The sequence below is a fragment of the Amphiura filiformis genome, chromosome 18 (assembly GCF_039555335.1).
Source record: "Amphiura filiformis chromosome 18, Afil_fr2py, whole genome shotgun sequence".
In the NCBI taxonomy this organism is placed as follows: Eukaryota; Metazoa; Echinodermata; class Ophiuroidea; order Amphilepidida; family Amphiuridae; genus Amphiura; species Amphiura filiformis.
In genome coordinates this window covers 49,648,198-49,671,389 of record NC_092645.1, presented here as the reverse complement: position 1 = coordinate 49,671,389, position 23,192 = coordinate 49,648,198, and the positions used below count along the sequence as shown (strand labels likewise).

General features: G+C 36.3%; 2 protein-coding genes across 2 annotated transcripts in view; both read left to right on the top strand.

Moving 5' to 3' along the window:
* The first annotated feature begins 78 nt into the window (after nucleotides 1-78).
* Nucleotides 79-21,405, top strand: LOC140138774 (cAMP-regulated D2 protein-like). Its single transcript, XM_072160541.1, has 4 exons — nucleotides 79-509; nucleotides 17,452-17,638; nucleotides 18,488-18,612; nucleotides 18,934-21,405. Exons 1-4 carry the CDS (start codon nucleotides 147-149, stop codon nucleotides 19,471-19,473), a joined length of 1,215 nt encoding a protein of 404 aa, XP_072016642.1. The 5' UTR covers nucleotides 79-146; the 3' UTR covers nucleotides 19,474-21,405.
* The window catches only part of LOC140139203 (cAMP-regulated D2 protein-like), a 22,779-nt gene continuing 19,323 nt past the window's right edge, over nucleotides 19,737-23,192 (top strand). Inside the window, exon 1 of the mRNA XM_072160984.1 lies at nucleotides 19,737-19,911. Within this exon, the coding sequence (XP_072017085.1) occupies nucleotides 19,737-19,911 (175 nt within the window). The remainder of the gene's footprint in view (nucleotides 19,912-23,192) is intronic.

Genomic DNA, 23,192 nt, shown 5'->3' with positions numbered 1-23,192 from the left:
TGGCAGTGACCCCCCCGGGGTTAGAACGCCGTTTTGAAAATCGTGCTACCTCGCTGGTCAAATACCATATCAATCGCCCGTCAGCGGTGGAGTATAAATTCCCATTTAGGTGTGCGCATTTGGGTGCAAACCAACCAAAAGGCAACATGTACTTCGAGTTGATAACCTATGTTATTATATGTATAGTACTAAACATGAACAAGCCAATATCTGCTGATAATGGTTTACGAAAATCAGGAGCAACACTTTTCAAAAGTGATAAAAATGACCATCTTCAGGAGAGAGTGGATAGTCAGTCGAATATTCAGCCTGCAGTGGACACCGCGTACGGTACAGTACATGGCATCTACTTGGACGAGGCCCGTGCGTTCCTTGGCATACCATACGCAGCACCTCCTGTGGGAGACCTCAGGTGGGCTCCTCCTCAGGAACCAGAGCCGTGGAGTGAACCCAGAAATGCAACGGAACATTGTCTTCAATGCCCACAATTGCCATATAATGAAACTAAGGTAAGAGCTATCACAGATAGGGGGACTGAGAACTGAGTTTATGTAATAATATTTTTATGTAAGAGCCGTCGTTGATATGACATTTTAATACAATGGGTTCAAAGACGTTACAGCAGCGCACATAAGACGGTATCATTGGGCAGAGTTTTTATTAGGGCTATTACGGACAGAAGCGGATCCAGCATTTGAAGTTAAGGGCGTGACAGGGGGAGGAGTAGTGTATCTAAAGGAAACAAATTCGCTTGAAGCGGCCATCGCGTTACGTTTGCACGACGCAGGGGTGTCTGAGTGAAAACAGAAGTGAGAAACTTTCGTAAAATGAAGGCCAATTGAAGCCATTTGGTGGACCGTTTGGGTACTATTATTGTATACAATTATAGTTGTAAAAAGCCGAAAGTTAGTGAAATGGAGGCCCAATTGAAGCCATTTGGTGGACCGTTTGGGTACTATTATTGTATACAATTATAGTTGTAAAAAGCCGAAAGTTAGTGAAATGGAGGCCCAATTGAAGCCATTTGGTGGACCGTTTGGGTACTATTATTGTATACAATTATAGTTGTAAAAAGCCGAAAGTTAGTGAAATGGAGGCCCAATTGAAGCCATTTGGTGGACTGTTTGGGTGCTATTATTGTATACAATTATAGTTGTAAAAAGCCGAAAGTTGGTGAAATGGAGGCCCAATTGAAGCCATTTGGTGGACCGTTTGGGTACTATTATTGTATACAATTATAGTTGTAAAAAGCCGAAAGTTGGTGAAATGGAGGCCCAATTGAAGTCATTTGGTGGACCGTTTGGGTACTATTATTGTATACAATTATAGTTTTGAAAAGTCGAAAGTTGGTGAAATGGAGGCCCAATTGAAGTCATTTGGTGGGCCGTTTGGGTACTATTATTGTATACAATTATAGTTTTGAAAAGTCGAAAGTTGGTGAAATTAAGGCCCAATTGAAGCTCTTCGTGACAAGTTTTGGTTCTTATTGTACAAATGATTGCTGCTGTAAAGTAAATACAAAGTGTCGGGTGTCCAAAGCAGAAGCGAAAAGGGCGACTTGTTTGTTCATACGCAGTGGGTATCTGAGGGTGGGGAAATGTGAAAATTGTGCAAAATGCATTACGTGCAGGTACTAGTTAAATTGCACACTTAATACTTAGTCACTGGACAGCTAACAAAAACCCTTTAACACAGGACATATATGTCAACAAAAGATCCCATCTTTTCCATATATGGGAAAGATGGGATCTTTTGTTGACCAATCACCCATGCAATATTAGCTTGTCAGATTAAAGAAATGATGTTTTTCCTGGTGTATTGTAGTGATTTGGGGCAATGACTAAGTAAATAAAGCTCCCAAACCAATATGCTCATATTTAACTTTTACAAGGACAAATAGTTACTTCTTTATACTATTATGTTCCATATGCCACACACCAACTCTCACTGGTCATGCATGTTGTAGCTGTGACTTTTCAGTACACGGCCTAAAAGATGATTATAATAAATAGGGCATGAGCAGTGAGGGACTGATCTACTATCTACAAGCCATGATTGAAATTTATGTAGCCTACTATGGACTGAAAATTACTACACTATTTTATATATTATGAACTTGCATAATGCAGGCAATTATTTATTTTTGCATAGGCCTAATAGAAGTCTTTTGTAGTGAAGTTTTAGAGCTTTTCAGGTTGAACATCCATCCACAGATGGATGTCATGTTTATCACTCCACATGTAGTTTTAGGCAATCATACCACTGAACATGCTGAAAGACATAAGGCCCTTTGCAATTAATTCTTAGTTTCCTGTTTTCCGCCCGCGTCCAAAGTAGAGAATTACAAAATATTTAATTATTTTATTTTTATTTGGGATTTTCTCTTTTAAAATAACTTTTAATGACTTCCATTTGCTACTTGTAAAATAATTAAATACATGTTCCTGATCAAAATGGATTGACGACCATGTGTTTTAAAATAAAGAAATTAGACGATAATTAATAATTAAAAGTCACCTCATCCCTTGTTTTCAACCATGAAACAGGAAACTAAGAATCAATTGTGATGGGCCTAATACAACTGATGTAGTTTTTGTGGGTATGCATGTTTCATAAATTTTACAGATCTAAATACTAAAATTTATAAATGTGATTTCTGGCATACTGATTGCATTTTCTATTATTACATTCATCTGTTTGTTGTTATCAGCATTCTCAATGGTTAATCACCCTACTACAAAAAAAAAAACTGAATATTGACCAGATCTGATCCGCATGCGTTGAGCCTAATTTATATGTTTGACGTTATTGATTAAGTGACTGTTAATGTTACAGACTCTCTATAATTCCCATGAATGGGCATCATATTATCTGAAGTGCCAAATTGCCAGTCAAGTGTTTTTTATGGCCATCTATTATATTGAGTATTGACTCGTCATATTAAGTTGTCTGCAATGTCAAGTATGACAATTCAAAATATTATGTTAAGTATATCCATTCAAAATATGATGGTCTAGTACACTGGTTATTGTTATTGTTATGTAACTTTATGCAATCCTTTTAATTTTAAGTTGTATCATGTGACACCATGATAGCTAGGCAGTGTGTATATTTTTGTGATTAGGGACGCACCATTAGATTCTCAGGGTGGGGGTAGGAAGTTTTTCAAAAAAAAAAAACTTCACCCACTACATGAGCAAAAAAAAAAAACTTTCCCCACCAACACTAAAAAAAAAAAAAACCTTCCCCACCTAACTGTGTATAATGTATGAAATAAAAAAAAAAAAACTTGCCGCCTTCGGCAGCGAAAAAAAAAACTTCAGCGCCTTCGGCGGCGAAAATTTTTTCTTCCCCGACCCTAACTTCCTAACCCCCCTTAGTATCAAATGGCGCGTCCCTTACCTCATATGGTTATGTGCTTCTGAAGAGTGAGGGCCTCACTGTGAGGCCCTGTGGCCTTACGAAACAGATTTGTAAAGCATTATGTAGCTGTATCAAATCCAATTAATTAATTATGTTTGTATATAGGTATGCACATGCATCGCAGTATTTTAAAATCATCTCCAGTCAGAGTCGCAATAGTCTTCTTGATACATGGTGAGAAATTAAGGGGAATGTCAGCTTTAAGGCAATCTGGTCATATTATATTTATGATGACAGCATTTTTGGCTCAAGTTAAGTTTGGCCCCAAATTAAAGATGGTGAATTATAGGGCAGCTTTTCTTTTGTGAGCTTTTAAAAAAGTTTACTTATAAAATAGGCCTTGATGATTGATAGAATCATGATTGCAGTTTCCAAGCCAATTATTTAGTGGAACGAGAAATATTAACATTTCAGAGAATAGAGGTGAGACTACTAGTAAATACACAAAATATAAACAATAACACTATCTGCGAGAGTAGAGTATGTAGCAAACCTCATCTATTTAATATGATTCATAATCTATACAAATAAAAAAATGCAGCTGACATGCATTCTGGAAAGGTTATCATCTTCTTAAGAGCTGGGGTATGAACGTTTGGACAGTATTTATTGTGGGACATTAGAGCACATCAGACATATCGAATTGCATTCTGAATACGAAGAATGTCCTTCTGATATCAAATAATTTTGATTTTTAGATAATTCGCAATGTAATACACATTTTATGGCAAATCATTAAAATTGATATTTTTGATATTTAACAGTACTTGAAGTAAACTTTATAAATCTGATGATTTATACTTAAAAGTGTATGTAGGTGGGATGAAAAGCCGACGATCAATTGAAAATTTGACCTTTCTTATTGCAGATATGGATTTTTTCCCCAAAACACCAAAAATAATTAGGTCTTTTGGGGAAAAAAAAATCCATATCTTCAATATGAAAGGTCAAAATTTTCAATTGATCGTCGGCTTTTCCTCCCAGCTACATACATTTTAAGAATATATCATTAGATTTATAAAATTTACTTCGAAGACTGTTATATATCAAAAATTTGAAAAATAGCAATTTTTTTGTAATTTGTCATAAAATTTGTATTATATCGTGATATTCCAAAATTGAAAAATTATTTGATATCAGATATACATGCTTCGTTTTCAGAATGCAATTCGATACGTCTGAGGTGCTCTCATGTCCCTAAAAATACTGTCCAAACGCTCAAAACACTCATTCCAGATCCCTTAAAGAAAGATGCTTTTAATACTTTTACAATCAATGATACTGCTTGGACAATCCTCTTATAGCTTCTTATTTTATTATGGAGAGGGCCCCAAAATTATGCAAACTTGAAAAATTCACCCTTTTTCAGTGAAAGGATCTGTAGATTTCTTAGGTGTTTTTTTGTTTTGTTTTGTTTTGGTTTTTTTTGGTGCCAACTTAAAGCGGAACATTTCTTCTCAAAATCATGCATTCAATCGCTTACAAAATGCCAATTAAAAATAATTTATATGTAAGTGATTTGTCATTTCCAGTGGTCCTCCAAACTTTGGAGCACCACTGGAAATGAAAAACGTCCAAACAGCGAACAAACATACAAGCACAGGCTGCCTGCCCACTGTTCAATTAAATTCCATGAAAAATGTTGCAAACTTTTATTAATGCCAATAATATCTTAAGAGAATGCTGTTTTTCCATCCACACTTGAGCCAATGATTTGAGACAAATAATTCATTATGATGATAGTTGCTTGCAATAATTGTTATTCCAGGTTGCAGTATCTACACAATCCGAGTATATACAATGCAGGTCTAAATACTACTATGCATCCTGATTGTGATAGATATTTTGGATTTTCCTCCAAAATCAGCATGCTTCATGTATTGCTCATCTGAAACTGATCTGTTGATACCCAGTCAGAATTGCACCGGTAAATAATTATTTGAGAGTAAATGAGCACCAGAAATATCATGGTACCATTATGGAATTGTAATTTGTATAGATGAATGGTTCTAAATCTACTAAATACACAATTAGTATAACCAGTGCCTGCAGTGTTTAGGGAGCTTATATACATTTATCTGTAATCTGCTGATCAGTGCAGGGGCACACAGTTCATTTTCCGATACTTTTATTTTTACTGGAGAAAAAGGTACACAAGATGATGCACTACAAAACAAAATTACCATGTAAACACTTGTAATCTTGTAATTCAGTTTCACACTTCCAGATATAGTTATGAGCATATTGTAATTTTTCTCTCATCTCTAAAAGCCTTTGCATGTGAACTGTAATATTTGAATTTTTCTCTGGCTCAGGCCTGATCTTGCATAATACTTTGGATGATCTCACATAAACGGGTATATACAAAACATGGCCTGGCCTGGCCTGGCCTGGCCTGGCTAGGCCAACTGAAAAGTATTATTTGTTTGCCCGAAATCCGATGTTGAAACATTGATGATAAATACTCATAAAATGAGCAGTTGGCGGAGATTTGGACATTCGTTACACTCATAGAAATGACTTGTTCGCCTTGTTGGCGCAATTCAAAAGGAGTAAGTTTGGGCAATTTAAAAATAGTGTAAAAGTTGCCAAAACAAAATTCATTTTAGTTATCGGAACTTAAGAAATGCTGAAAAAGCTCAAAAAGTTCCGTCAACTAATCAACTTTGTTGGCATTACTTAGAAAGTTGATGTAAGTCGTTGCGTCAACCTTTTAAGTAATGCCAACTTCTGAATTAAAGTTCAGGGAACTTAGAAATAAACAAGGTTCAAAGAACCAATTAGTTGAGTTATTGTAACTCAACATGTAAGTTGATGTAACTCATATTCATATTATTAAGTCACTGGTACTTATTGTTTTGAGTTATTCCAATTTGGTACTTTGTTACTTAACTCACGTAATTTGATAATTTTCTGCACAATTAGCAGTATTCATATATTTATTTTTGTAATCAGTGCAAAATTTTGTATACTATAGCACACCTCTAGGAAATTATGCTAACCTAGTTTCATTTTCTGAGTTGTAACAACTCAATAAAGTAAGTGCAAATGAGTGCGACCAACGTAATGATATCGAGTCAGCGTTACTCAAAATTGTACGCGTTGGCATTACTCGGAAAGTTGACGCAACGACTTACTTCGACTTACTGAGTAATACCAACGAACAATTTCTATGAGTGTAGTAGGCCAAATTTGGCTCGAAAACCATTTTTCTACATCGATCACCGGTCCTCAACATTTTGGTCATTCAAAAATGTTGAACCGTACCCCAACTCCAAATTTGTGGACATTCATTACTGGGTTAAATTTCGCTCTTAGGTCATTTTGGACGCAAATTATGGGTCATTGAGTGAGAGACCGTTTAGACCTAAATTATGGCTTTTTTTTAATGGGATCTTTGGGTGGTGAGAGTCCGAAGCCACGAACATTGCATTTCTAGTTATAAATGGTTTCAAATGGCTTTGTCAGTGACGTGCGCAATGGAGGGGGGGGGCAATACCCCTACTTTTGTTGGTCATCCGGGGATTCGGGGAACGTCAAAATTTGCCCCTTACACTCCTAATTAGACTCCATTCAGGGGAACTGAACAACCTGCCCCCCCCCACACTTTCAATGTGTTGCGAACGCCACTGGGCTTTGTTATTTCAAAATAAATAACAAAATCAGTCATAAAATTAAGGTTGCTGTTCATTGGGTCTTTGGGTGGCAGGTGGAATGGAAAAACTGAAAAGTCAGGGTCTTTGGGTGACAGAGCTTGTGTTCGAAAACAGTAGGCCTATGGGGGTCTTTGGGTGACAGCGATGTTGACAAAGGAGGTCTTAGCAGCCCTGTATACACATCACCTGTGGTAGTGATGGGGGTAGTACCCCCCCGGAAGTAAACCATGATTTTTAACACATTATGCTGCAAATATATAGTACCGTTGATTAATGCAAATAGGTTAGTTGCTAGCTTTTACGGAAACTTGCCGAACGCAGCATAATAGTTTCCACAATAGGTAGTCTATATTACGTTGGTTTATAACTATTTTTTTTATTATCTTTCAATGAAAAATATTTTGAGAAGGAATTAGCAACGGTCTGAAAAGCATTATTACTTTCGAGGTTGTCGCTGCTCGCTAATTCCTTCAGCTTTAGACATATTTTATTGAAAGATGACAAAGAGTGTTCAAGAAGACTGCTCTTCAGGCAATCTTTATCGCCAAAATCTTTTTATTTATTACATTTAAACACAGAGTATTTGTAAAGCTTTTAAAGAAATTATGATAAGATGAGATAATCTTCGAGGCCAGATTACACTAGCCTTCAAATTTTCATCAAAACACTCAGGACTTTTGAATGTCCAAAAATGTTATGGAATTACTCAATGCAGAAAAATAGATTTAGACGAAATTTTATCTAATAATAGGTCTAATTGAGGGCAAAAATAAATTAAATTGTCCACCCAGCATGGCCAGTAAATTATCCTTATGTACCTCCCTGAGTGAAGCAGCTGTTTTTTTGTTTGTTTTTTTACATAATTCGCAATATTATAGCGATTTTTGGCAGGTCGAAAGGGGGGGGCAGCAATTTTTGGCACAGATATTTTGGGCACCGTTTCTATATTACGCCCTAAAAAAGCTTACGAAAACGTTACAAACACGTTCAAATATGCGAAATTTCCTGCTCGCTGCGCTCGCATTATATGATAAGACAATTTAAGGTTTTAAATTCGGGTTCCCCAAAATCTTGCATGTGTAAGGGTAGGGGGCAAAGATATTTTGGCACGTTGAAAGGGGGGCAAAGGTTTTTTGGCACGTCGAAAGGGGGGGGGGGGAAGCGATTTTTAACACGGCCAAAGGGGGGATTTTGTGAATTCACCACCCGGGGGTACACATAATTATTGCACCACCCCTAAAGTTCATTATAGCATCAGTGAAAAGCCTCATTGATATGTAATTTATGCCAATGTTTTGCTAAAAATCAATTCAAAAAGTTCATGGTACTTTTATTTTGCAGAATTTTGCCTTGAAACTTTGTCAAATTGTTTCTAATATGTTCTAATGTATTATATAGTCTAGCATATTTGCATAATTAATGAGCTAATTTGCATAATTAGCTAATCAATTATGCAAAGTAGGGCAGTTAGCTAATTATCTGGAAGTCATTAGCAACACGTTGATCAATTTGAAACCAGTGTTCTATTAAATAAAAATGTTTTTACATATTAACATGATTAATGAGCACTTTCAAGTCATATTGGTTCATTGATTATTGATAAAATAATACAATACAAAGGAATTTAAAATGTGTATATTATAAAAAAACGCATGTCCGATTAGCTTAAAACATAATGCGTATTGATCAGTGTTCTTTGCCCTACTCAATTAGTCTATATTTAAAAACATGCATAGAACACTACCAAAATGGCTCAAATACCTCCTTAATGCATCAGACAGCTTATAAACGACTGGTTTGGAGATTATGGCAGGGAACGAGGAAGAGCGAGGTTTATAAATAATATTGTCTAAAATATGATTTTTCACTTAACACACTGATTTAATGAGGATCTGGTAAAGTAAAGGTAAACTAGACGATCCTGTATAAACAGTGATCGGAGTGCCCATCTTTCTCTCATTGGCGATTGGGCCAGACTCCTCCATGCAATGTTGCTATAGGGGGATCGCTACCCCTCTTCCTCAGCGAGACTGTTACCTTCCCAGCATTTAAGAATGCCGGTACCCCTTTATACATCTGGTTGGAGAGGAGTAATCGATGTAAAGTGCCTTACTCAAGGGAACAACACGATGGCGTCGCCGGGGCTCGAACCCACAACCTTCCGATTATGAGTCGAAGTCCGTTCCGCTCGGCCACCGTGCTCCCTTGGTTTTGTTTCATTTTTCATAACAAAATCCATATACTAATATTTTAATGAGGATATTTTGACAAACACATAAAACTTTTCAGTTGGCCATCATAGGCCAGGCCAGGCCAGGCCAGGCCAGGCCAGGCCATGTTTTGTATATACCCCACATAAACATGTTGACAGTTATGTTTGCAATCATGCAATGAGAGATAAAAGACACTTTCAATCTTTGTTTATTAGCTTTTATTTTAAGGGTAGATGCGGTATAGTTGGTCTAAGCAGCCAAAAAAAAATTTTTCATTGTCTAAATTGAAAAATAACACTTTGATGTTTTGCAAAAGGTCATAATTTCTACAAATCATATGATTTGAAAACGTGCTTAATTTATTGTTGTTAATGAGTTATGTACTTTTTGCAAAAGTGTTGTTTTTTCAGCCCTCTTTACAACATAACTCAAGAACCACAGGACCTACAAAAGTATATCTGTGATATTTGAATTCTTCTACACACTCGCTAAGAATTGAGCAATGCAATTTTTGCCAAAGCTCACTACCATTCGCAAGATGCTGTGAACCACCAAATCACAACAGTTCAAGATAGTGTATAGCCTTACACATTCTTTCTTGCTTTCTGGTTCTCAATATTGAGATTAATTTTGTATTTAATATCATGCATTTTGTTCAATGAAGAAGACACTGGGCCGGTTTTTACTCAACTTAATACGAAGTGATGGTGATGTGAGAGGGGGTGGTTACTCAACTTACAATTTGATGGTGGTGTACACCACATTTCGCCATAATACATTCTAGAAACGCTTGCTGTTAGAATAAGAAAAATTTTAATGCTAATTTATTGCACATTCTAGGGAAGCGTGGTTACCTTTTTAAAATAACCGAGTGAGAGGGTTTTCAAGAAAATATTTTTCCTGTCAAAACTGAAGCATCCTCTGTATAAAAGAAAATATGAATATTAACTGCACATCATATATAACGATTCGTGATACCCAATTGTGGCACATTTGATGTCGTTTATGAGACAGAGAATTTTATTTCAATTTTATATACGCCAAAATATTTTTTAATTGAGCAAGAATAAGGATAGAAAAAACGTTGAAAAATCTATGTATAAATAACATTAGACCCGGCAAAAGATTACTGTTTCGTTTTTATGGTAATCTAATATTTTATTTCCTGAAAAAAGAATTGTGGGTCTAATGTCGAATATTCACATACTTGATCAAAACATCGAACGTGTATACAAGAAAATGGTAGGTTTTTCTCTATAGTATTTTACTGACCATGGAAATGTACTGAGACACAAGCACGTGTCAAAATCGATATAATAATATATAATAATAATACACATAAATGTTTTTATTTGAAATAAAATTCCAAAATATGGTACGTTTTCTGCCTTTGCTTGTCACGTGGTAGGCCTATGTTGAAGTTGCGATTATATCTTCAAATAAGTTTCAAATGAATTCCAACAAGACAAGTGGACGAGTGGTCTAAGGCGCTGGATTCATAGTGTGTCCAAAGCAGTCCGCCGCCGTGAGTTCGAACCCCGCCTCCGCCAAACTTAAATGAAGTAAAATTAAAATTAAAATTTTACTTTAAAAAAATTTCATATTAGGGAAATGTGACTGGCAGAATTTATGTATGGCGTGGAGTGGTGTGATGGTGGTGTGAGAGATTTGTATGCCATGATCAAGAGGGTCATTTGGTGAAATATGCCAACAAATGGAGGTCATCCAGTGAGACCTGTGCAGCTTTGGACCTTGTTAAATACAAAAATATCAACAAACCGAGTCTAGGCCTAAATTGAGTATAATTTTTGAAAAAGTTTTATGACATGGCAAAATTCTATTTATGTGGCAAGAGCTTATCTAAAATCTGTTGAAACCTATTTCCAAGGCTGGCCATTGGGTGACCGAAACACAAAAAAGGAGAGTGAACCCACATAATCCCGTCGCCACCCCCACCCTGGGCTTATATTGCTTGACTACTGAGTGGATCTTTTATTAATAACAGGATTGTGAATCTAAAACAGAACATTCTAGTTGATCATGATAATACATGCTATTCAACAGTTCAATAATTATTTATAATCTCAATTTATAAAGTGTTCCACGAATATGCATAGTAATAATCACTAATAATCTTCAGCTATCTTCCCTGCATACATGCTCATGAAAATCAGTGCATTATATGATGTATGCATCAAGCTACTGATGTATGTTTGTTATGGCAACTTGCTTTTCCAGCAAAAAAACCCAACAAAAACCAATCAATCTATCCATTCTCTGCACCATATAAAAGGGTAAAAAAGTTGTATTTTACAAACATGTTATGCAGATCATGATCAGAAGGGAATGTCAAATAAACCAACATTTAGAAACCAGAATCAGTGCTGGTCTAGGAAGAATAAATTGCATAGCAAGCTATTATGATATTTACCCAGCTAATATAAAAGGTTAATACACACCTATGACGTCGCGCTATTGTTTTACCGCTCCATTATTTTCCACGAATGGAGCGATGATCACAATAACACGCCATTCGTAAATGCCTTTCTTTTTTCTCTGAAAAGCAAATACTTTTCAGGAAAAAAGTACTGGCATTTACGAATGTAGTGTTAATATCAATTGCACTTTTGAAAAGCAAGTATTTGCGAAAAGTGCGGTATTGTTATCATGACTTCATTCATGCAAAACAATGATACGAAAAACAAGAAGAAAATGATTTTCATTAATACAATAAATTGAGGAAGCGGATAGCAACATTTGCACAGTATTGTCATGGGACCTGAGAGCACATCAGACATATCGAATTGCATGCTGAATACGAGGATTGTCCCTATATCTAATAATAATAATAATTTTGATTTTGTGAAATTCGCGATATAATACAAATTATTAAAATTTCATATTTTTATATTTTTCCAAATTTAACAGTCCTCGAAGTAAACTTTATAAATCTAATGATATGTATTTAAACTATAGGCCTATGTAGTTGGGATGAAAAGCCGACTCAATTGAAAATTTGACCTTTCATATAGAACTTAAACATTTGTTTCCAAAAAGACCTACATTTTTTAGTGTTTTGAGGAAAAAATCTATATCTTTAATAATGAAGGTCACAATTTTCATATGATTGACGGCTGTTCAACCCAACTTCCTACTATTTACTGCATATCGTTAGATTTATACAATTTACTTTGAGGACTGTTAAGAAGGGAAGGGATAAGGAGAGGGAAGAAAAAGGGAAGGAAAAAGGGAAAGAGAAGGGAAAGGAGAGGAAGAGGAGGGAAAGGGAAAGAAAGAAAGAGGGAGGGAGAAGAAAAAGGGGGAGAAGGGAGATTTAACCCAAAAAATTTCGGCTCACGCGCTACGCGCGCTCGTTATTTACCAAAACAAATACACTCGCGTGCTACGCACACGCGATATTGCGATAAAAAAGAATAGGGACGATAGCGACGTTTTAGGGACGATAAAGACGTTTGTCCCCTCGGACTGACAATGCTGGCTACGCGCCTGTTTGTGTATCAATACAGCCCGGCTTCACAGATTCGGCGAGCAGGGCGCTCTATCCTTTCTACCTCGTTGATCACACCATGCCCGTGCGCCATGAAGTGTGTCGCCATTACTAATGGTTTGGAAATTCCGGTTTTTCGAGGAGCATTCGATTGTCATACAATGTAGTTTTTTGATAAACCTGGTTTTTCGAATTCGATTGTCATAGTTTTTGAAAAACCAGGTTTATCGACCGAGAAACCTGGTTTTTCGTCCATAAACTTGGTTTTTCAAATCGATTGTCATAGTTGTTTTTGATAAACCTGGTTTTTCAATCGAAAAACCAGGTTTTTCGAATTCGATTGTCATAGTTTTTGAAAAACCAGGTTTATCGCCCGAGAATCCTGGTTTTTCGCCGATAAACTTGGTTTTTCAAATCGATTGTCATAGTTTTTTTGATAAACCTGGTTTTTCAATCGAAAAACCAGGTTTTTCGAATTTGATTGTCATAGTTTTTGAGAAACCAGGTTTATCGGCCGAGAAACCTGGTTTTTCACTGATAAACTTGGTTTTTCAATTCGACTGTCATAGTTTTTATTGATAAACCTGGTTTTTCAATCAAAAAACCAGGTTTTTCGAATTCGATTGTCATAGTTTTTGAAAAACCATGTTTATCGACCGAGAAACCTGGTTTTTCGCCGATAAACTTGGTTTTTCAATTCGATTGTCATAGTTTTTTTGATAAACCTGGTTTTTCAATCTAAAAACCAGGTTTTTCGAATTTGATTGTCATAGTTTTTGATAAACCAAGTTTATCGACCGAGAAACCTGGTTTTTCCCTGATAAACTTGGTTTTTCAATTCGATTGTCATAGTTTTTTTGATAAACCTGGTTTTTCAATCGGAAAACCAGGTTTTTCAAATTCGATTGTCATAGTTTTTGAAAAACCAGGTTTATCGACCGAGAAACCTGTTTTTTCGCCGATAAACTTGGTTTTTCAATTCGATTGTCATAGTTTTTTTGATAAACCTGTTTTTTTTGGGGTTAAATCTCCCTTCTCCCCCTTTTTCTTCTCCCTCCCTCTTTCTTTCTTTCCCTTTCCCTCCTCTTCCTCTCCTTTCCTTCTCTTTCCCTTTTCCTTCCCTTTTCTTCCCTCTCCTTATCCCTTCCTTCTCTTTCTTTCCTTCCCTTCTTTTCTCTTTTCTCTTCTTTTTCCGTCCCCATTTTATAAAGGCAAGCACGCCTGAATCTGGTATGAAAATGGGGACGGAAAAAAGAAGAGAAAAGAGAAAAAGAAGGGAAGGAGAGGGAGAAACAACTCTACCACTTTCCAAGATTCCACATCCATCCTACCAATATCATGTTAAAAACCTGTAAGCACATCATGATTTATCACTAAATGGTGGACGGAAAATTGCTGAAAATTTGCTACGCACACGCGATATTGCGATAAAAAAGAATAGGGACGATAACGACGTTTTAGGGACGATAAAGACGTTTGTCCCCTCGGACTGACAATGCTGGCTACGCGCCTGTTTGTGTATCTATACAGCACCCAAACCGGCTTCACAGATTCGGCGAGCAGGGCGCTCTATCCTTTCTACCTCGTTGATCACACCATGCCCGTGCGCCATGAAGTGTGTCGCCATTACTAATGGTTTGGAAATTCCGGTTTTTCGAGGAGCATTCGATTGTCATACAATGTAGTTTTTTGATAAACCTGGTTTTTCGAATTCGATTGTCATAGTTGTTTTTGATAAACCTGGTTTTTCAATCGAACAACCAGGTTTTTCGAATTCGATTGTCATAGTTTTTGAAAACCAGGTTTATCGACCGAGAAACCTGGTTTTCGCCGATAAACTTGGTTTTTCAAATCGATTGTCATAGTTTTTTGATAAACCTGGTTTTTCAATCGAAAACCAGGTTTTTCGAATTCGATTGTCATAGTTTTTGAAAACCAGGTTTATCGACCGAGAAACCTGGTTTTCGCCGATAAACTTGGTTTTTCAAATCGATTGTCATAGTTTTTTGATAAACCTGGTTTTTCAATCGAAAACCAGGTTTTCGAATTCGATTGTCATAGTTTTTGAAAACCAGGTTTATCGACCGAGAAACCTGGTTTTCGCCGATAAACTTGGTTTTCAAATCGATTGTCACAGTTTTTTTTGATAAACCTGGTTTTTCAATCGAAAACCAGGTTTTTCGAATTCGATTGTCATAGTTTTTGATAAACCAGGTTTATCGACCGAGAAACCAGGTTTTTCGAAAAACTATGACAATCGAATTCAAAAAACCAGGTTTATCAGTGAAAAACCAGGGTTATCAGTGAAAACCAAGTTTATCGGCGAAAAACCAGGTTTCTCGGCCGAAAAACCTGGTTTTTCACCGAAAAACCAGGTTTCTCGATCGAAAAACCAGGTTTTTCGATCGAAAAACCTGGTTTATCTACGAAAAACCAGGTTTTTCTGTTCTATTGTGCAATATACTTGTCATAGTAGTGTGGTCACTCATTGATACTCGCCTGTTGTGTTGAGCGTTAATATGATGCCGGATCAGTGACCAATTTAATGGCGGAACCCCTTTATTCGAAACAATGGTACCACTTTTATGAATAGCCTGTCGCAACTTCTAATCGGCATCAAACGAACAAAAGATTATATAATCTATTGCGACTCTATTTCTATTTAAAAGCTCTTTGCTTATAGGGCTGAATAGAGATATATCAACAAAACTAACATTAAACAGTTAAACGCACATCCACAATAGAAGCCTCCAGCTAATTGACAACCCATTGTGTTCACCTCTGAGAAAGTTTCCCTGTGTAGCGTTTTTTTTTCTAAGTATTAAGTGTGCAATTTATCTAGTACCTGCACGTAATGGAAGGCCCAATTATATGGTTTGGAATCTTTTAAAAAAAAGAAATCCAATAATGTCATATTTACAGTCAATGTTGCATTTTAGTTGTCCTCGACTGACCGATCCTAATCTGGAAAATCTGGAATTTTTTTTACTGCACAAAATACCGACCCAGAAATTTAGCCATCCGGAAAAGATATTCAAATAGTTTCTTTAAACTTTCGTACCTAATTAAATGTCACAATTTAGTCTTTATTTATTAAATTCATTTTACCTACGACCTTTTAAAAAACCGACTGACCGACCCTGTCTTCCACAAGGTGGTCTGGGACAACTGAACCAAACAACTTTTGTTTTCTTGAGCTTAATAATATGCCTATATCATAATTTGACCTAGAGTTCGTCCCTGTTACATTATTAGAACACGGGGTAAACTGTTATGGGGTAAAATTTGGTTGAGTAAACTTTGCCCAACATTGGGTAAATATCCGCGAGTTGCGTAAAGGTGACATTACCTATAGTGGTTGGGTAACTTTTTGTCTCTCAGTTTACCTATTATTAGTTGGTAAACAGAATGTATATTCCTACCTTTTGTTGGTAGGCTATACAGAAGTGTTGGATTTTGAATTGGGTAAAGGCAGGCAAAACCGTCAGCCTGCTAACATAATTGTCTAAGTCATTGTTTTGTAATTTTGAGATCAAGTACAAAATATTTGTTCATGCATGCATTTAAGGTTGGTCTGAACCCTGGAATTATGGAAACTTTCGGGCCTCATAACTTCTAAATTGTTGGTCTAAAGTATATAAAAGTACATATTTAGAATGGCAAAGACTTGATAAGTTCATCTGTGAGGTCAAATTTAAATCCCAAAAATAACGGTTTTTGGCCCACTTCTTTTTCGTGCATCGTAACAAACAAATTCTTGGGCCAATTTTTTTTAAATTAATTTTTAAAAACAAAATATCTAGGACCCGTTTTTTTATTTTTTTGAATTTCGACCAACTTTGAGAAATTTGCACCAAAAATGGTCAAAAAATGCTGATTTTTCCAAAAAATCATAAAAAAGCCCGATTTTGGCCCAAATTTCAAAGAAATTGGTCAAAATTAAAAAAAAATGAAAAAACGGGTCCTAGATATTTTGATCTAGTTTTTAAAAATTAATAAAAATTTTTTTTTGTTACGATGCACGAAAAAGAAGTGGGCCAAAACCGTTATTTTTGGGATTTTGGGCCAAAAATGGGGTTTTGACTCAAATTTGACCTCACAGATGAACGTATCAAGTCTTTGCCATTCTAAATATGTATACTTTTATATACTTTAGACCAACAATTTAGAAGTTATGAAGCCCGAAAGTTTCCATAATTCCAGGGTTCAGACCAACCTTAAACATAAACTCTGTGTAATTTCATTCTGGACAAAATTAAGTCCACTTTCCTAGAAAACTTTAAAGTTTTAATGCACAACATGTTGCAAAGATGATTTTGAAATTACAAATCATTATCCATGCAGAAAATGTTTTAGGACAGATTTGTCGCAGTCTAAAAAGTTCTAATTACAACGAAAGAATGCAACACGTTAATCATTTAAATGGACCCGAAATGAAAAAAACAACAACAACGATTTTACCTAAAAATGTAGGCCCTATGTTTAATGTTTATTTTACCGTCCTTTTCAATTGAGACCTGATTTGGTGATCTGCGCCCTTATGTGAGCTCACTGTGTCCGTACTGAAACTCCGAATGCTGGAATGTCACACAGATCATACCGGACCGGTTTAATAGACTAATCATTTTCTTTATTTCGTTTTTGTTTTCAGATGAGTGAAGATTGCTTGTACGTCGATATCTATACGCCACTGGATGCCAGCCCTCCGTCAAAGTACCCTGTTATTGTCATGCTGCACGGGGGAATTTTTATCCAGAGTTCAAACTCAGTACCAAAATTCGACGGTCGATTTATAGCAAATTCTTCTGCAGTGACCGTTGTACCAAACTTTCGCATAGGTAACGAAAACTAAATGTTTCTTTACGCTGATAATATATCAAATTTAATATGGTTTTTGGGAAAATTCAGTGAAGAGTTGGAAATAGAGAGCTTGTGATTTCCAAACGCCGTGATGGTAATCATGATCATACGCCCGTGCATCTATTCAAAATCACTCTCATGTGACAGGAATTTGAATAGATGCACGGGCATTTGGTACCTACCTTTGAAAATCGCAAGCTCTTTATTAACATGATTAATAAGTTTCTACTTTACTTACAATACATTTTTAGTTCTTAGTTCAAAAGATATCGTCTGCAATAGCTGCCAGGTGACATATTTGTAGATGTGTACAATATAGAATACAGCAATTGTCAAAATGTCTACAGGACAGCTATTGCAGATAGGCTTTCTTGCATTTCCCCTCGACTGAATTACAGACAGCGCACCTTGAATGGCTGATCACGTGGGCACATTAACCATCTGTCAATACAGTCATTGGAGCACAGAACAACACCAAGAACTGCAACCAAGATGAAAACGACGAAGAAGAAGAGACAAAAGACGAAAACACAGACGAAGATGAAGATGACGATGACGATGACTATGACGATGATGATGATGACGATGATGACGACAATGACGATGATGATGATAATGATGATGATGATGATGATAATGATGATGATGATGATGATGATGATGATGATGATGATAATGATGATAAAAAGACATACAAATCTAAAAGTCTTCACATGCATAATATAGGTGGCTGCGGTAAGAGCTACGTGCCGAATTTCCTGAGATCGTTTTTGACGCGTTCGCACTTTTCAACACTAATGTCCAGTAATTTTTGGTTTTTTTTGCAGGCGCTCTTGGCTTGTTATACACAGGGGAAGACACAATACTCGGTAATTTTGCCATTCTAGATCAGCAAGCTGCTCTAAGATTTGTACAGAAAAATATTGCCGCATTTGGAGGTGACCCTAACAAGGTAACATTGACAATAATAATAGAAAGTTGAGGTTGGGGAAAATTCGAATGAAATGACAAAGTCGACGCGGGCGTGAGAGCGGGATACATCGGAACGTAATATATAGTTGGTTAATCAACTTGCTCAAAATATGATGCGGTTGATCTTCAAGTCCAATAAAGCAGTACGTGTCAGTCATGAGAGTGTCGTCGACATACTGCTACCAAATTCCTTGATGGACTCACGTTAATTTACCGCACCCACAACTATCATCTGAAGTTTATCGTGGTTATTGTTTAATTTACAGTATCATCCATTTATTTTTCTCTAATCTGTTTACAGGTCACGTTGATAGGACCATCTTCTGCAGCAGAGATGGTAGCAATACATTTAATCTCCCCAATCAGCGATAATCTCTTTCACCAAGCCATCATGACAAGTATATACTTCCCTAGCCCGTTCCGTGAAGCCGGTACAGATGCGCCTCTTTTCGGCAAGAAGTTTGCTCGATACGCAGGTTGTATAATGGCTAGGCCGGCGTGTCTCAGAAAACTCCCCGTTCAAGATATAATACTTATTCAGAGTTTGATGATGTATAGTGACATAGGAAGTGTTGCTGGAGAAAGTCCTCTACAATTCCTCCAACGGTGGAGTCCAGTTGTAGATAGTGATATAGTGCCTATGCAGCTTATGGAGGCATTTGAAACGAAGCAATTTCAACGTAAACCGATGATTATTGGAGTCACACGCGATGACGCTCGGCCTTTTGCATTAATTATCAACCAAGAACCACTGAATTTGCCTACATATTTAAAATATATACTAGAGTTTTTCCCGCTGAAAAGGCCGCCAAAATCGCCAAACAGTACCCTCCGATTATAGGAGCCGATAACCGCGACACTCTCGGTGTTTTGTTGACCGATTTTACTGCTGTATGTTCCAGCCGATTTGTAAGCGGTATAGTAAAGTCCTCGAATGTTCCAGTTTACCACTATATTTACGATAATCCTCTACCACAGAATTTGTCAAAGAATTATTACTGTATTGGTTACTCTTGTCATGATGGGGACTATTTGTTCAGGTATAATAACGCGATCTTACAGAACTACACATATAATGCGACTGAAGAGAGACTAGCTGAGAGCATGATTTACTACTGGACTAATTTTGCGCATACGGGGAATCCTGCTGAAGACGACTGGAGAACAGAGACTATGGACTTTCCTTCGTGGCCAGCTTATGATACGAATGATAACTGGCCTAGTATGAGGTTCACACAACCAGATAATGGTTTATTCTTAGATTATAGGTCTACAGAGTGCAAGTTTTGGGATGAAATTGGGTACTCCATAAAGAGTTCGATAAATCTTTCCAAAGATAAATCTCGATGTTAGCACCACACTGTAACTTTTTCCATGTTGGTGTCGACTGCAGACAACAAGTTTCATTTTTTTTGAAAAATATTATTTAAAAAAATCAGAAATGTAAATTCTTATAACGATATTTAGAATCAGCATGTAAAATGCATTAAAATGAGTACAAACAAGCCTAGTATTGGTTCAGTGGTTCTTAAGAGAATTATTGATAAAGACTCTGAAACTAATTGCCTTTAAATTAATATTGACCTTTAAATAAATATTTTGTACCCTGCTTTACATCCTTATTAGACGTTCTTTGCATATTTGCATACTAATAAGGCTAATTATGCAAATAAATAGAATTGATCTGATTGACGCATACAATTGATCACCGTCTACCACCACATCGTCAGGGGTAATCAATCCCGTCGCCACACATACACATAATTGATTCGACCCCCATCAAAATAGATTTTCCCCAACCCCGTGACCTTATTAGAACAGAAAGTCCCGAACAATTTCAACATTACATTCCTCTGCTATTTCTACGTCACGCCGAAGCGCACTTCGTTATAATCTTAAACAGAATTAAAAAGACTAGTTTGCGTCTGACGTCACTGCCAATCAAATTCCCCATGACCCTTGAATGGTTAGTAGGGCGTCAAAGGAAGGTTGATTCATCTGGGTGCCGATTTGAGAAAGGGAATCGCAGAAAGTGGCGAAAAATTACAGTACTTTTACAAGCCAATTAAGAGTATACTGCTGTGCATTCACATTTTTGGTAAATTCCATGAGCATTTGCGATTAAAGGGCATATCTATTGCAAAAACAAGTTTAACTCCATTCGAAGAGAATAATTATTACATTACAAGTTGACACTCGTTGCAATTTTTTTATTCGTATTTCTCCTGAAAAAAGAGAGATTGTGTTGGTAAAATGTTGCCTCGTACGGTCCTTCCCCCGTTCGAAGCGATATTGATTTCCAAGCAGGAGACTGATGACGTCACAGTAAATGAAGAGTCATGTTACATACACACGATCCCTTGATATGAGCTCTTTTGAAATTCAGTCATGTGTATAATGCGCGACCTTGTACCACGTGAAATCGGAAAAGTTCAACAAAAGACCATTGAAATTGTTTATTTGCATAATAAATGCAATATGGATATACATCACGCTCAAATTCTAAGATCGCACGGTAACATTGGTCTAAAATATTTTTTTAATTTTTAGTCAAAATATTTCTCATCAACTTGATATATATATGAATTGTAATATCACAATTTACTAATATATAATAAAGCAGCGGCCTGATTTTATCCATATGTGTAAAAACCATTAAATTTGTAATACTTGATTCAGAGTTTCTTTTCTGATAACAAAAACATTATACGTTCTGTGCATTGAGAGTGTTGACAGTCCATTCTCTCAAAGCTGGCACACTTCATTTTATGACATCACAGTTTTTTTCTAGGTCAAATCCGTCTCGTTCGAAGGAACTCACCGCTTACAGTTGGTTTTTGCGGAATATCAATTTTAAGCGACTTATCTTCTCAAACAAGGAGTCATTATCATTGTCCTCATAATATTAGCTTGCCAATGATATGATGTTGTCCGAGTAATATATATGCCCTTTAAACTCCATTGCCCATTTATCATACGCCCTAAAAAGGGTAGTAGGAAAACATTAGAAACACTTTGAAATAGGCAAAATTTTTCGCATTATTAAGATAAGACAATTTAAGGTTTTAAATTCGAGTTCCCCTAAATCTTAGTGTCTAAAGGGGGTGGGGCAAAGTGGGGCACGTCAAAAAAAAAAAAGGGGGGGGTAAAGGTTTTTCCCATACTTCTGAATCGAATATGCGCAAATTCCATTCAGCTTTGAAGGAAACGCATGATAAAAAAACAAAATTATATCTGCCTTGCTTTAAATATTTGTTATATTTACATCAAAACAAATATTCAAGCCATGATAATACTAGTGTGAAATATCACAAAATATCACAAAAATTTCGCATAGTTTCTATAACGTGAGTAGTGTTTTATGTATAGAATTTGATCAGTTTTTGCCCTGAGCATGCGTTGGTGCATGGCGTAATGGTTAAAGGAGTGATTTTTGAATGAGCATATAGTTTTCCTACATTAGTGGAACCAATGTTTTTGGCATCTTTACACCTCAAAGAATAAAACTTTTTCTATACCGTTATACTTCCCACGGGGTCGAAGTTCCATACTGCAGTTACTGTCCGTTTTCCTATACACAATACACAGTGCTCTCACCATTGACGCGTGACCTCTACAAACAGTGTATGTTATAGGTATATGGGCATTGCCTAGTTAACATCACAGTGTGAAAAATAACCGGCCAATATTTTAACTATTCTCCAAACTTCTAGCAAATATATTTCTCTAACATGACCTAAAATTACAGCTAGGTTAGATGTTCAGAAGGGGTCGCACTTTCGTAGAATATGAGTGAGGGCAAAGCATAGCTAGCTCATAGCTAGCCAACTCCCCGTGTTAATTGAATGGAGATTTGACCGAAAATATTGAGCTATATTGGTAACGGACCGCTCCGTTCTGAAGGATGCCACAAAAAAACGGTACAAGCTACATTTAAACTATTCTAAATAGGTTCTAGAAAATATAGTTTTGTAACATGTCCTAAATTTTTAGCTAATTTAGATGTTTGGAGAGGGTCGCACTTTTGTGTTTTAGGAAGGATATGTAAACGACAGATAACACCAAAAATATGAAGAAATTATTTCCAAACCGTGTTAAGTCAACAATCATTATGTTGCTCATTTTGAAGAATGCTGGTTAACAAAAAGCAGGTCATTGTCTCATTTCGTGAACAAAGGTACACATACCATTGTTTCCTTTCGTTTCCTTTATAATCGGTTACCCAACTGAAGCTATAATACCAGCTTTATTGCGATGTCGCACATGTAAAACAGACACTTGTGCACAACCAGAGAAGATCTGATTTAATCAGTTGAGTTGCTTCAATGAGTGTTATCTTGGTTTAATAGCTTTTAATGGGGTTTAAGTCCTGCAAAGGTCGAGATGAATTCTACTGTAGACATGACTGCATCATGCATAATAGGGCCAACATTCAATGTCTATTCTATCATGTTGTAATATACCTCAAATTGTTCTTCTCATTGCTAGGAATAAAAAAAAAATCAATTGCCATATTGCACTAGGGTGCTTAGTTCTTGAGTTATAGAGTAAATAAGGTCA

Coding starts and splice junctions, on each gene's coding strand:
- LOC140138774 (XM_072160541.1), top strand. CDS start 147: ATGTACTTCGAGTTGATAACCTATGTTATTATATGTATAGTACTAAAC. Junction 510..17,451: donor TGCCATATAATGAAACTAAG/GTAAGAGCTATC, acceptor TTTTGTTTTCAG/ATGAGTGAAGATTGCTTGTA. Junction 17,639..18,487: donor TGTACCAAACTTTCGCATAG/GTAACGAAAACT, acceptor TTTTTTTTGCAG/GCGCTCTTGGCTTGTTATAC.